This window comes from Penicillium waksmanii (assembly GCF_028829765.1).
Source record: "Penicillium waksmanii strain IBT 27052 chromosome Unknown utg000005l:1.0-5232799.0:1.0-5237142.0, whole genome shotgun sequence".
NCBI classification, from domain to species: domain Eukaryota; kingdom Fungi; phylum Ascomycota; class Eurotiomycetes; order Eurotiales; family Aspergillaceae; genus Penicillium; species Penicillium waksmanii.
This window is the reverse complement of record NW_026643252.1, coordinates 2,727,725-2,741,362: the sequence shown is the minus strand read 5'-3', so window position 1 is coordinate 2,741,362 and position 13,638 is coordinate 2,727,725. Positions and strand designations below refer to the sequence as shown.

The 13,638-nt window shown below is 50.6% G+C and overlaps 5 protein-coding genes across 5 annotated transcripts; 1 reads left to right on the top strand and 4 right to left on the bottom strand.

Moving 5' to 3' along the window:
* Positions 1 to 335: 335 nt before the first annotated feature.
* On the bottom strand, positions 336 to 1,417 carry N7481_005919 (MBL fold metallo-hydrolase; the record flags this gene model as incomplete). Its single annotated transcript, XM_057265138.1, has 2 exons — positions 336 to 674; positions 728 to 1,417. The coding sequence occupies 2 exons, from the start codon at positions 1,415 to 1,417 to the stop codon at positions 336 to 338; spliced, it is 1,029 nt and encodes a 342-aa protein (XP_057122858.1).
* Positions 1,418 to 2,023: 606 nt separating this feature from the next.
* N7481_005918 (NAD-dependent epimerase/dehydratase family protein) lies at positions 2,024 to 3,043 on the bottom strand (the record flags this gene model as incomplete). The annotated part of the gene is made up of 1 exon (XM_057265137.1): positions 2,024 to 3,043. The coding sequence occupies one exon, from the start codon at positions 3,041 to 3,043 to the stop codon at positions 2,024 to 2,026; it is 1,020 nt and encodes a 339-aa protein (XP_057122857.1).
* A 911-nt stretch (positions 3,044 to 3,954) lies between these two features.
* On the bottom strand, positions 3,955 to 5,784 carry N7481_005917 (asparagine synthetase domain-containing protein; the record flags this gene model as incomplete). The annotated part of the gene is made up of 1 exon (XM_057265136.1): positions 3,955 to 5,784. One exon carries the CDS (start codon positions 5,782 to 5,784, stop codon positions 3,955 to 3,957), a length of 1,830 nt encoding a protein of 609 aa, XP_057122856.1.
* A 406-nt stretch (positions 5,785 to 6,190) lies between these two features.
* On the top strand, positions 6,191 to 8,719 carry N7481_005916 (guanine nucleotide exchange factor VPS9; the record flags this gene model as incomplete). The annotated part of the gene is made up of 4 exons (XM_057265135.1): positions 6,191 to 7,577; positions 7,635 to 7,888; positions 7,951 to 8,612; positions 8,674 to 8,719. 4 exons carry the CDS (start codon positions 6,191 to 6,193, stop codon positions 8,717 to 8,719), a joined length of 2,349 nt encoding a protein of 782 aa, XP_057122855.1.
* A 599-nt stretch (positions 8,720 to 9,318) lies between these two features.
* Positions 9,319 to 12,940, bottom strand: N7481_005915 (sulfate transporter family protein; the record flags this gene model as incomplete). Its single annotated transcript, XM_057265134.1, has 6 exons — positions 9,319 to 9,343; positions 9,430 to 10,649; positions 10,703 to 10,936; positions 10,990 to 11,188; positions 11,234 to 12,590; positions 12,703 to 12,940. The coding sequence occupies 6 exons, from the start codon at positions 12,938 to 12,940 to the stop codon at positions 9,319 to 9,321; spliced, it is 3,273 nt and encodes a 1,090-aa protein (XP_057122854.1).
* Between the last annotated feature and the right edge of the window lie 698 nt (positions 12,941 to 13,638).

Below are 13,638 nucleotides of genomic sequence, written 5' to 3'. Positions count from 1 at the left end.
CGACGGGAAAGATCACTTTGGGAAGAAATATAGAAAGCAGTAATTGCTATCCAAGCATGTAATGTGCAAGAATTTAGTCTATCTAGGCATTTATGCACCAGCCTAGCAACGACCTTTTTTGAGGTCCGCAGCTTTGAGATGACCCCCAAGCTCCTAGGAACTGTGGGATCGCAAGGTCATGTGTATTTCTTAATACCTAGCATACCCCCATACTTTTCAGCCAGAATCATTCCATCTGCTCACTAAGCAGAGGGGTGAGCAAGGGTGAGCAGATGGAGTCGCTTGTCGCCTCCTTCAGCAGTGTCCCACCGCTCCTTGCCAAAAAGTCCCCTCCATCAACGTGCAACGGAAGCTGCATCAGTCTCGGATTTGATGAAATCACGAAGGAACACCCATTTGCTCTTGTCCACCCAGCCTTTCTGCATAAACTCATTTGCAGTGCTGGGGAAAAAGTCGACAATATCCAGTAACGCTTCGTCATGGGAAAAAACAATAAATATGTCATCTCTGCCGTCCGCATCTTGAAGATAACTAACAGTCGTATTCGCATCATCTACGTTATAACTGACACCATTCCTCGCTGCTGAATAAAAAGGGGTTCTCATATCTCCCTTTGCACACACCGCCTTGAGTGCTGAGTCGTATGGAGACAAATCCGGGCTGAGAAGCAAAGCCTGTGAAGTGATGGCTGATGGGAGTGGCAGGCATTGGCTGGGCCGAAGTTGACCACCATGGAGACACCCATCCCTGCCATCAGGATAAAACTATCTGGTGCTGACTTCACTCGTGCGAGAGCGGCAATATGGCCGATAGAATGACCAGGAGCGTCGAGAAAGTAAAAGGACCCATCTCCGAAGTAGTCAATGGCATTAAAACGTCCGATTTTGAGGCTGTTCTCGGTGAAACTGAGTTCTTCCAACTCACGCCCTTCAAAATCGCTTTGTAAGACCATTGAATCCTTGTTTGGCGGATATGGTGGCAAGATATGTTCCTTGAACCCCGGACCGACGATCAACTTGACATTGGTGTCGAAGAGACTTGGATCACCGATGTGATCGATGTGCCAGTGGCTCCACACTATTGTATCAATAGTTGTTATCGGAACGCCACCATCTTGCAGGATTTCTCGAATATCTTTTCGGACAGACAGATGAGATTGACCTTCCTGAAGGATATTCCGAACGACCGGAGCAGAATTCCACCAGTCTTTGCGAAGACCCAGATCAAACAGTACGGTGCGTCCAAGCACGGGGTGCTTGATGAGGAAGGAATAGTTCGGTACCGTCAGGTAGTCATGGCCTGGGCGCCGTGGAACGAACACTTTATCGGTCTCGATAGAGACCTGACTTGTAGTGTCGATGATGGAAACAAGAACCGTGCGTTCAGAGCTGGGAATATGGAACGCAGCACTGGCCATGATAGTAGATATTTGATTTCCCAGTCAATCATTTTACCAGCGACTTTTTACTTGATCCGAATTTATATAAATTGAGCAGGGCAGAGGCGCTCGCATCATCGATGCCGCATTTGTACTAGCGCAACATCAATCCGCGATGCTACCGCGAGTAATTGCCCAATTGCACAGAATGAGTCATTCTGGGTCACTGCTATAGAACACACCCCACTGACATTGCGCAAGTGGAAATCTATCGCTCGTTCGCAGTGGTCACCCTAGAGAGCAAGTGGTTGGCAAAATGGGATTCGGATTCCTGCGACGTCTCCAAACGAGCAGCCATTCGTCTGTTTGACTTGTTTGCTGGATCAACGTTCTAGAAACCCTAGAGATCTTACGGGTCTAATACAGAAGTTATTTTTAAGCTGTTATTTACAACTGTAGCCAAGAAAGGAGTTCAGGGGCAGAAATAGGTATAGCATGTTCGGGACAGGGAACGAGAAAGAATCTCTGTGTGCAAGTGGTGAAACTAATTTCGATCCTCCCTGTACCGAATTCGTGAATAGGGGGGGTTGTGTAAAGTATTCTCTTTCCTAAGTAAGACATGAATGGGCCAGTTCTCCTTCAATCCTATACTTCTCGCTTTGTATACACCCCAGTGCTCACAGCATGATATCCTCTCTTACCCACCCTCGCGGTCAAGTCACTCCGCCATGACTCGCCACGCATCAACCTATCCACAGCCCCGGAAAACGTATACTTCGGATTCCACCCCAACTCAGCAACAGCCTTGCTAGAATCATAAACCCGATCAATCCTCCCGAGATGTTTCCATCCCTTCCCCTTAAACACCGAATCAACATCAGGAGAAACCTTACTCACCACCTCCGCAGGGCTCCGACTCAATGCGTCAAGCGTCTCGGTATCACGACTAAAAGGCGGCGGCGCACTAATGATATACTTCCCCCACCGAATCCCCCTCGCCTTCGCCATCGCGCAAACAGTCGCACCGACAATATCCTCAATATCAACTCTTCGATACGCCAGTTCCAACACCTTCAGATTCTCATCACTCATAGCCGCACGTCTATCCTCATCATCGTCTTCTTCGGGAAAAAACCGACTCGTACGAAGCACCAACACCGGCATCCCGCTCGTCCTTTGCATTAATGCGCACATATCCTCCGCCGCAACCTTCGTCACGCCGTAGATATTCTTCGGCACAGGCACGACCTCTTCGTCGATCCAGGCAGCTGGATTTCCAGGCTTGGGACTTAACGCCATACCGAAGGCGCTGGTCGTGCTGAAGAAGACGAAGCTCTCTATTGATTCGACAAATCGGGATGATTCCTCGAGCAGGATCAGCGTGCCGGTAATATTTGTTGTGATGAATTCTTCTCTGCTGTGACTGCCAATGTGTGGCTTGTGCAAGGTCGCGGCGTGTAGAACGTGCTTGATAGCATTTGAGTCGAAAACCGATGCGATGAATGCCCTATCACTAACGGAGCCGACAAGTGTCGTTGTTGGCGAGGGGAGGATGTCGATTCCTATGGGTTTGTAGCCTAGGGATGGTAGACTGAGCATTAAAGCTGTGCCGAGATGGCCAGATGAGCCGGTGACTAGGACGTCGAACGGCGACTCGGACGACATTTCGGCGTGTTCAGGTTTGTTGGAAGGTGTGATTCGAATATTTCCACCGTTGACCTTAGATAGTTCTAGTAGTATTAAGGAATACTGAAGATGTCTCCGCGAGTATAAGAACTTATAAGAACGCAAAAACCTTTCAGGATCTAGGAAGCTCATGTTATAGATGAGTCATTCGGCGGGACTTATCTCGGGAATCGGGTCGGGAGTATTATCCGATAATTAGGGCAAGTTCAAGTTGTAATAACATAACGTTAAGTGAACTTGGTGGGAACGTTGACCCGAATATAAAAAATAAATTTCTCCTCTTCAATGATGGCTTGGAACAAGTAATAAAGAACTGGTTATAGGCCGCAACAGACCATCTGAGGCACGCAAACGATTGGTACTACTGGTACTGACAATCACCGAGGGATTAAATGCTCACTATTAGAATGAGAAGGACATAGTATCTCATGATTTTAGGTATTTCTATGTCACTACTAGACAGCATATTCCCTCAATTTATGGTCAAACCAGCTCAGACTTGCCTTTTGCACCCTCATAAACCACCAACCCTTCCAACCCGGTTCTCTCTCCCATTTATTCCAACCCGTGAGAAAACGCGCAAACGCATAGTCAAACCCAGCCCGAGCTACACGCCGTCCTGGGACTGCTGTTACTCTGGGAGGATGAAGACAGGTGTACGTGCGGGCGAGGACTCACATAGGAAGAGAATGTGAACAAGAGAGGCTGGGCGAGGGATGGGGTCTCAGAAGTATCTGATTCCATGGTTTGTCATCATCGCTGGATTAAGTCTGTATTATAGACCGGGAAGCCTCAAGGACATGCGTGAATAGCAAAAGGGGAATCAAAGAAGGTAGAGGAGTGGGGTATCAAAGAGAAAGGAAGTAGAATGTATAGACGGGAAAGGAGATTCAACTCAACGCATCAGTCCCCTTTGTCCGACCTTTCTCCATTTTTGCAGTCCTCGCACCGAATTGAATAGCTCTCTTTTTTTCACGCGCAACTTGCTGTAAGCCTAATCGAAGCGCTACAAGACGAAGAGACATCTTCTCGGCATCAATACCAGCTGTAATTCCAGCTTGATCCTCGCCATTGCTGACAACAGGCTCTGGAAGACCGAATCCGCATTTTTCCCAGACTGACATGCGGAGCGTCCACGCAACGAAGTCTTCGTCTAGGAATGGAAACCGGGTTTCCCGGCCCCAGTGTGACAGAACTCGATCATCACGACCGAGATTGCGCTGTCCGAGTCTGCTGACGTCGAGATGAATCTCGGCGACCAGTCCTTCGAAACCGTTGCGGTTGAAAGAGACACCGTGACGACCATATCCCGCAAAGAGTTCGTCGGCACCGAGGCCAGAGAGGAGAACGCGTGCGGAGGTTGTGTAGATGTCTTCTGATGGTATACTAGGATCCGAGGACGAAGTATAGCATGTGCCTTGACCGCGCGACGCGAAGTACAGGGCGCATGCGATAGAGAGATCCATTTCGGTGTTGTGGGGTCTCATAAGACGCTTGACTTGGTCTCTGTGTGCGAGGGTTTCGGTATAGGGGATGTTGATGGCGATGAATCGCCAGGTGCGCCCTAGACAGGTCTTTTGGAGTTCGACAAAAGCCGAACGGCCAGTCATGCGATCGGGGCATGCTTCGTAAATCGAGAAGGGGCTTTGGGGGGATGACGACGAAGATTGGTGGTTTGAGTTAGCTGCTGCAGCGGCTACTCGTGGATTTTCGAAAGCGACATTAAGTAGGTCGATGGGTTCGTCGAGCGGAATAATGTCGTGAGAGAGCCTGGCAAGAAGAGTGCAGTCGAGTCCGCCAGAGAAGAGGACTGCGATTTTCGCACTGTCGCCCTTGACGTAGTTTGGAGGCTCAGGAACATTTTCAACTCGGAGAGCCAGTGATTGACGGAGTCTTGACTGAAGGTCTATGATAGCCTCGGTCTCCAAGGTTAATAACGGGGGCTGTGTCTCCGGAATAGACATGTTCATTGGTGGTATTGGGCTTTTCTGAGAATTTGTCAGCTGTCGTTTTATCCACGGTGAGATTTTGAGACCAACAAGGTGTCCCTCTGGGGGTGAGGATTCAGAACTCCAGGGCAGGGTCTCAATCCTATATCTTCCACTGAAAGCAGAAAGAGGATCTTGCTGTGCTTCAAGGTCGATCATATATACACCACTGGTGCCAACCTCTTCAAAGGATGTAGACGAAGATCCATCACACAGGCTGCAAATCTTCAGAGCTCCATCCTCATCTAAGCCTTGCAGGAGAGATCTCCGGCCCAGACAATCTCTGCTAAAGAAGACCCGTGAATTGATCGCATCGTAGAACACAAAAGCAAAGGGCCCAGTAATACTTGCAACAGCATCGGCCAGTCCACCAAGGGCCTTCTTACGATCGCAGCTCACGGCATTCAAAAACAATTCGAAGACCTGCTGCGTATCGTTGCCTTGGACCCGCTCGCCGGAAATATTCCATGCTTCCCCATTCCAGCAAAGTACTGACTCTGTGGCGGGGTCTACGAGTGGCTGGTTGTAAATATGGTCTCCTCGTAACGCGAGGACCGTCGATATGAATGTGAGGTGGTGAGACAGGGGCTGCGACAATCCATCTTGTGTCGGGATTCCCTTGTGCACCGTATGTTTTTGGCAGCTGTCGGGACCTCGCTTTTGGAGTAGAGTGTTAGTCTCCTTTGTCGGTGGCGTGTACTTTGTCGATATCGAAAAGAATATCCCACACATGATCGGGGGAATGCCTGCAATAGAGGCGAGAAGATGTGTTTGTCGTGGTGGACTTTTCCTTTTTGATGCCACCCGCGATTCTTAGTCATCTTTAGTTACTGTAAGTTTGTCTAGTACTTGTCGACGCAAGACAAGATACAACTAGCTTGAATAAAAGTAGAAAGTGAGTGATCGTGAGTGAATCTGAGAATAATAATAATATACCTCAAATGATTACTAAATATCACAATAAACAAGCTGTACTCTACTCTATATCTACTCCATCCAGCGTGAATGCCATGACGGAGCTGAACTGACCTCGGCCCAATGATGATCCGCTCATCAACAGTGAGCCTCAACTCCCCCCACACGCCCTCTCGAGATCGCCCTGAACCTGTTGTCGAGGTCTGCATGCCGAATATAGCATATGTCGACCACAGAGCTCTCCGCCTCCCCGCCTTTAGGGAAGGGGGACGATCAACACGCCCCGGAGGCGTCCCAGGCCTCTACCATGCCCCCAACCGACCTCCCCGAGACGCCGACACAGCTTGACCCCTCGAAGGAGAGCCCACAACAGAACGACGAGAACACAGAATCACCTGCGGACCATAGTCGCCCTCATAATATGGATGATTCAAAGGATGACTCGATAAAGGTTACAGACTCGCCCGACCTAGTCCCGCCTCAGCCGGACCCGCTGGCGGGACAAATGGAAGGGCTATCAGTGTCAGCGAAGAATGTGTCGGAGTCTGTGCCTGCGCCTGTATCCCAAGCAAATACTCCCCCTCCCCCTCCTCCTCCCGAAAAAGACGATGCCTACGTGAACTCCACGGCCCCCTTGGCGCTCACAGTACCGTCAGCGAACGACCCAACCTCTGCTCCAACCTCTGCTCCAACCTCTGAGAAAGAGCTCCCAGACGTGCCTGGAGATAGTGACCCAGAGTCGAAGAAAGCTAGGAAGACCGATGAGTCTCGGGATGATGATAATGGCTCACAGCCGGAGATCCAGAGCATCATGGGTCAATTTCAGGACCCCGCGCGAACTACTGATCAGCAGGAGATCATGTCTCCCCGACTAGAGATCGCCGAGCAATTTCGTGGTCACCAACATTACTATCCACCTCGCAAGTCAAGTCTAGAACCTGCACAGCCCACGTCGACTGGATCTACGGCTGCTTCACCACCGAGTCTTAAGCACCCCTCACCCGCATCTCAGCATCATCATACCCCCGGCGGCTACGATGAACCACCTGCAATGAGGCGACAGTCATCTTCTTCGACGGTCCCCCCTCCACCCGAGCCCGAACCCGATCAGAGGTTTGATTTTCATCGCTTCCTGGAGCAACTGCGTCACCGGACGGCCGATCCGGTGGCCAAGTTCCTGCGATCATTCCTCATGGAATTCGGAAAGAGACAGTGGATGGTTCATGAGCAAGTTAAAATCATCAGCGATTTTTTGGCTTTTATCACAAACAAAATGGCCATATGTGAGGTGTGGCGTGATGTGTCGGATAGCGAATTTGATAACGCCAAGGAGGGGATGGAGAAGCTCGTCATGAACCGCCTATACTCCCAAACTTTCGCACCGGCGATCCCAGCCCCACCCACCATTCCCAGAAGTGCTAGTCGCAGTCGACGAAGAGAGATCGAGAGAGCCCATGGTCCTTGGCGGCGTGGTCAACACCAGGAAGATATTGAGCGGGATGATATCTTGGCGCAGAAGATTCGCATATACAGTTGGGTTAGCGAAGAACACCTGGATATACCTGCTGTGAGCGGCAGCGGGCGTCGATTCTTGAACCTTGCTCAACAAGGTAAGTGATGCTTGGTTCCCCAACCTGATCCAAGGCGATCTCTAACCGAATCTTCAGAAATACTAAAAATTAATGGCTACCGAGCACCGCGGGATAAGGTCATCTGCATTTTGAATTGCTGCAAGGTTATTTTTGGTCTTTTGAAGAACTCTAAAAAGTCCGATACCTCGGCCGATTCCTTCGTTCCGCTCCTTATCTACGTGGTGTTGCATGCGAACCCCGACCACCTCGTCTCTAATATTCAATACATCCTGCGATTCCGCAATCAAGAAAAGCTCGGCGGCGAGGCCGGATATTATCTGTCATCCCTGGTAAGTACATACGGGATTTCTTCCCCCGCTCTGAATTATTCGGTGGCTAATATTCGTCGCAGTCCGGAGCCGTCCAGTTTATTGAAACGCTAGACCGCACAAGTCTCACCGTCAGTGACGAAGAATTTGAGCGCCATGTCGAAGCAGCAGTTCTGGCAATTGCAGAGAAGAACCGCGAGCATGAATCCATGCATGAAAAGCCATTGAACCAACCCACGACCCCGCGCGGCCCTCCCCAGTCTGGCCCTGTCCAGCCTGGGCCGAGCCGTAAAGATGCATCTCAATCCAGCGATGATGACACATCTGCACCGGTCGCTGGACTATTAAGAACCATCCAAAAACCTCTCTCCACCATCGGTCGCATGTTCTCCGATGAAATCGATGTCGGAGCCCCTCAAGATCGGCCTCTTCAACCAGCCGCTACCCCCCAACCAGCTCCCGCGCCGCCTCGTCTCACGCCGAATGTGTATCAACCCCCGCGCTCCAGTAGCGAAGGGAGACGCTCTGGCGACGAGCGTCCATTCCCACAAGAAGGCGCAAAGAAGAATCTGACGCGCGTCCTCGACGCCCAAGACGCAGCAGCTCGCCAAGCCAGTGCAGAAGATGCCGAGGCACGGCGCATCCAGCGCGCTGAACATAATAATGTCGTCGAGACGCTGTCGAACATGTTCCCCAACCTAGACCGCGATGTTATTGACGACGTGGTGAAGATAAAGGAGGGAAGGTGAGTTACTCTAATTTCCCCGACTTGTGTAATATCAATTAGTTACTAACCTTTCTGACAGAGTTGGCCTAGCTGTCGACGCATGTCTTGCTCTCAGCACAGAGTAGTATATAGAAAAGAGTTCCTTAACGAAGCCCCTTTGAATTCCTCAAAGTGGAGAGAACGAGTACGGGGATAATTTATGATTCTGATTGACATGACATATTGTAGCTCTTCCAAGGTCTTCTTTTCGTTCTTCTTCGTCTCCTCTTATTTCTTTCGGAAAATTTACCCTTTAATCCCACCCAGGTGTATGAATACCCTCCTCACTTTCCTAGGATGGACATGGCTTCCAAGGTTCTCTCTTAACCTCCGCGAACCCAGCTTTGCAACTTGAACCTTGGAACCCATTCTAGCCCTAACGTGACGATCATTTCCTCTCGAGGGCCACTACCTGCTTCATAACGAGGATTTACGGCTTTCTTTTGTGTACCTATAACTATAATTGTAATTACTGAGAATTCAGTATTGTTATTAAAAGCGTCATGTACCATGCTCTATGAATGATATGTAGCTAGTATGAAAATGTACAAGCAAAGAACAGTCGACTATGCAGAGCTTCCACCTAAAATGGGTTTTCACTCAAAAGTCCGCCCAGCCAAATGGTGAATGGGAAAGCTAGCAAAATGTGAAGTGAGCCAGAGAGTCAATTTTATGTTCAAAAATCTCAAGCAGCCATCGTTAACACGTATCTGGATGAACGAGCAGGTTAGTTTTTGTTTGAATGGAAATCCAAGGTACCAAGTAAGGGAACAAGAAATATGAGAAAGAAACTTACGAGGTGATACAATCCATCCTCTCAGTCGTCAGCTTCAAGCTAACAGTCAACAGTTCACGAGCAATGCGAGGTTCACTCTCCTGCAATGCCTTCCAGCGCTCATCACTCAACGACCAAGCGATACAATCATGTTCCGCCTTGACCGTCGCCGTACGGCGCGTATCACTGAAGAACGGCAATTCGCCGCAGGGCCGGCCCGCGACGACAAGTTCGAAGTACCGACCCTGCGGAAGCTCGTACTCGCAGCGCAACATGCCGGATTCAAGGAGGTAGAAGGCGCGCGGGATGTCGCCTTCGTGGTACAAGATTGCGCCGGTGGGGAAGGACTCACGGGAGAAGTAAGCGCAGGCGGGGAACCAGAAGTCTTCGTTTTGGGTTGAGAGGCCTTGGAAGGTTTGGAGGAGGAGGGGGAGGGGTTGGCGCATGGCGGACCAGGCTGGGGCCGCCATGAGGGTTGTTTCTTGTTCATGTTCGCGGATAGTGGTTGTTGCGACTCGTTGTAGGTATTGGCCTCGAGGGGAACCGACGATGTTGTCTGCGAGGCTGGGGCTGGCTCCGGAGAGTGATGGAATGGATACGGGAATGGGGACTTGGAGGTGGTTATCGTTGTTGGGATCTGGGGTGCCGGTGCGTGTGCTGAGGAGGGCTTCTTGGCGGTTGTAGAAGACTTTCAAGTAATCGTTCTCGCAGAATTCGAGGGCTGAGTTGAGATCTTCGAAGATCGGTACGCCTGAGTCGGACTCAAACAGACCTACATTCCGTAGGCTCTTGCCAACCTCGCCCTCGATATCGAGACCGGAGATGGCCGTCTGGACATTGCGTTTGCGTAGAACGCGATTGATGCGTGTGAAGGCCTCGGCGGCCGAGAAGTCCAGCCCATAGACCCGAGAGAAGTCTAGAATCAAGTTACGAATCGGTTGTTGCTCGAATGCTTCCTCTTCAATTAGTCCCCGCATGGTGTTCTCTACATTCACAATCGTGCCGAAGAAGAGATAACCGCCCAGTTTCATTATGAGCGTCTGTTGTCCAGCTTCATGCAAGAATTGTTGTTGAATCGGAGGGCGACGGACGGTCGAGCCGGCAATTTCTCCAGAGAAAGTTGCCCGAATGGCAGACTTGCGAGAGGTCTGTACCACAAAGTTGACGCAGGCCAGAATGATTCCAACCAAGATTCCCATTACGAAATCCACAGCCCCCATAGTGAGGACAATTATCACCACCTATACCAGTTAGCTGCCTGCAGCTCTAGTGTGAGGAGGTCTGAGAAACATACCGTCAAGTACTCAAGACGCGACAATTTCCCCCATGTGTCTACCAATGCCTCCTCGAGTAACTCAATACCCAAGAGGAAAATCAGAGCACCGACAACCATAACAGGAATGAACCCGATGATCACCGGGCCTACGACCATGATTCCTGCCGTGGCTGCAGCCAACATGAGTCCAGCCAAACGGGAGGATCCACCACTAGCAATGAACATCAAGCTGTTTGTGTACACAAGATAGTTCTGTTTGTGTTAGTTTGGTTGGCAGATCAAAGTTAAAAGTGGAGGTAACCTACTTGAATGCTCCCAGCAAATCCCGAGAGGGCATTGGTCACACCGTGTGCCATAAGCTCTCGGTCCACATTGAGATTGTCTTCCCTGTCGAGATGCCAAGAGCTGGCACATTGATAGGCACATGAAGAACTCCGAAGAAGGTCAGAGCAAACATTGCCGGGATCGTATCGGCAAAGGCAGTCCAGTTGACGGCGGAAAAGTCTTGTAAGAGGTCAGTCAACTCGAATCTGCAATTGGGAAAGGCACAGTATCGACTCACCATAAAGGGTATAGAAGTGGTACCACGGATTGTTCGATGATGGCGCATCAAAGACCCATCCCTTCTGATGCAGGGTGTCCATTGGGATACTCGCGCATAAAATAACGACATAAAACAAACCCGCAACCGCCATGAAATAAGTGCCAACAAGGAATGTTGATCGAATGAAACGCTTCAAGATGAGGAGGGCGAGCGCAAGAGACAGGGGTATCATCCAAAGTGGGAAAGTGTCGAGGTGAAAGAGCTTCTGTAAGGTGGTGAGGTTGTATTCGAGCGAGCCGGACAAGCGGGCGGAAACCTCGACTCCGGTTGCAAGGAGGAAATAACCGACACCACCAATGCAACCGATAAGGATATGACGAGGGAAGAATCCAATGAGCGAACCGAGCCCGCAAACGCCCATTAGGAAAAATACCAACCCAGTCAAGACGGAGCTGACCGAGAAAGCTAAAATTGTTGTCGCCAATACTGACTGAGGGTTGTCATTGCCAATCCGGGCAAGGATGGTAAACGCCATCTGATGAAAGAATGGCACAACCTCAATCATCTCGCTTCCGATTCCTCCCTTGAAGATCGAGCCTCCACATGAGAATACCACCTGTGAGATGATGGTACTGACATAGAACATGGAGATCCCATCTGCACCAAGATGAGCAAAGAGCGGCTCTCCAAGCGGGAATAGAATCATTCCGTAGGACAAGGCATCAAGAATGTTGAGCAGAAGGCCTAGCAGGACCGCAGGGATTAGACTGAGCGGGTGAACTACTCCTTCCTGCCAAATCGCACGTCTATCCCAGGACTTTGGATTGGATAGTATCCTGGTCCACTTGGCAACATTGGCCGTCCTATTAGCGAAGAACTTGGCTGGTCGTGGGGCTGTAAAGCCCTGGTTCTCAATATCTTCGACCGCTCCATAGCCATGAGGTGATCTGGATCGAGTTTTGGATAACAACGAGGTTCTTTCCGAGTCTCGCGGTTCGGGTTCGTCTAGAATGGTCGGCAATGGCGGAAATGGTGTCTCTTCAATCGGCTTGGCATGTTCCTCCATCAGATCCGAGTATGGATCACGCATCATATCGGTGAGAGCCGAAGATGAAGGAGAGGTATCTGCTGGACCAGCATCCGACTCAACAGCTGTTTCTCCTAGTGTGGGATAGGAACTGGCGATCGCATCCTGTGAGCCGCTGGGGCCCGGTGGATGGAGTCGATTTTGCTCCCGGAAGATATCTAGACCTGGAGGCAAGCTCGTTCGTCCCCGCGAGGGCTTTTTATTCAACGATAGACCGTAGGTGGCAAGCTCCGCAGTCTGTTCCCGGAGACTATCGGTGGCATAGTGAGCCGGGTCTGGAGGGATTTGAGTGGTCAGTAAATCGCTCGGGCGCATTGAGTGAAGACGGAAAAAGGATGCGGGGGGACGACGAAAGTAATTTTAAGCTCCCTTGACAGTGCAACATACCAGTAGGAGTATTGAAGGAACGGTGAACGAAGGAGCGACTTGGAGTGCGTAGACTGGAGCTGTTATAGCTTGAAGCCTCCATGCCGGCACCGGGGGAGCTGCCAAGATTTGCGTTGGCGTGCTCCACCAGTGAGGAAGACTGGACGGAGACGTCTGCTTCGCGATCGAAGCCCCAATTACGATGTGATAGGGCCGATGCTCGGGAGTCGCGACGACCTCGTGGCTGTAGCACTCCCATAGTCGTAGTTGCGCAACGGCCGGGACAGATGGGCCAAGATTGGCAGATTGTCGACCACAATCCCGCTAGCGCATGCAGCGGCGTTAGGAGGCAAAGGACGAATGACGAGTGACGCAACGGGGCGATCTGGGGTGGCTCAAGGCTCAACGGGCCATTGGATAAAATTTGAGAGGCAGCGCGTTGCGCTGCTGTGGGAAGTGCCGTCAATAAAAGAATCGTTTTGATCGACGATCACCGGATTATCAAGGCAATTAGCAAATGGGGTGGATTATCTAGCGCATTGACTAAGGTTCATGGGAAGTTTCCAAGGAAATTCTCGGTGATAAGAGCCAAGCGGTTTAGCCCGCGTTATCACCTTATCACGCACTAAACCACTTGCGGAGACGATGGGATCCATCTAGGTACCCTAGGGTACCCTAGGGGTATACTTCCAGCTAACTACAGTTAGTTTCGTACTTATCAGCCACGCTAACAAGGGCCAGCCTTAGCGACAGATTACCTACAGATTGGCAATTGCAACCAACTAGTACTATCTAGTACTCAGGTGTTGTGCTCGCTTCCTCTCAACCCATTGGTGTGAGAATTGCCGGCCCCTCATCCCATTCCGGATTGGATCCCTGGCCCCCTGCAGCCATTGATATCCACCCGATGCATCAAATTCAACGTCTTACACAAAAGCTTGACGAGATGTTTGCTTT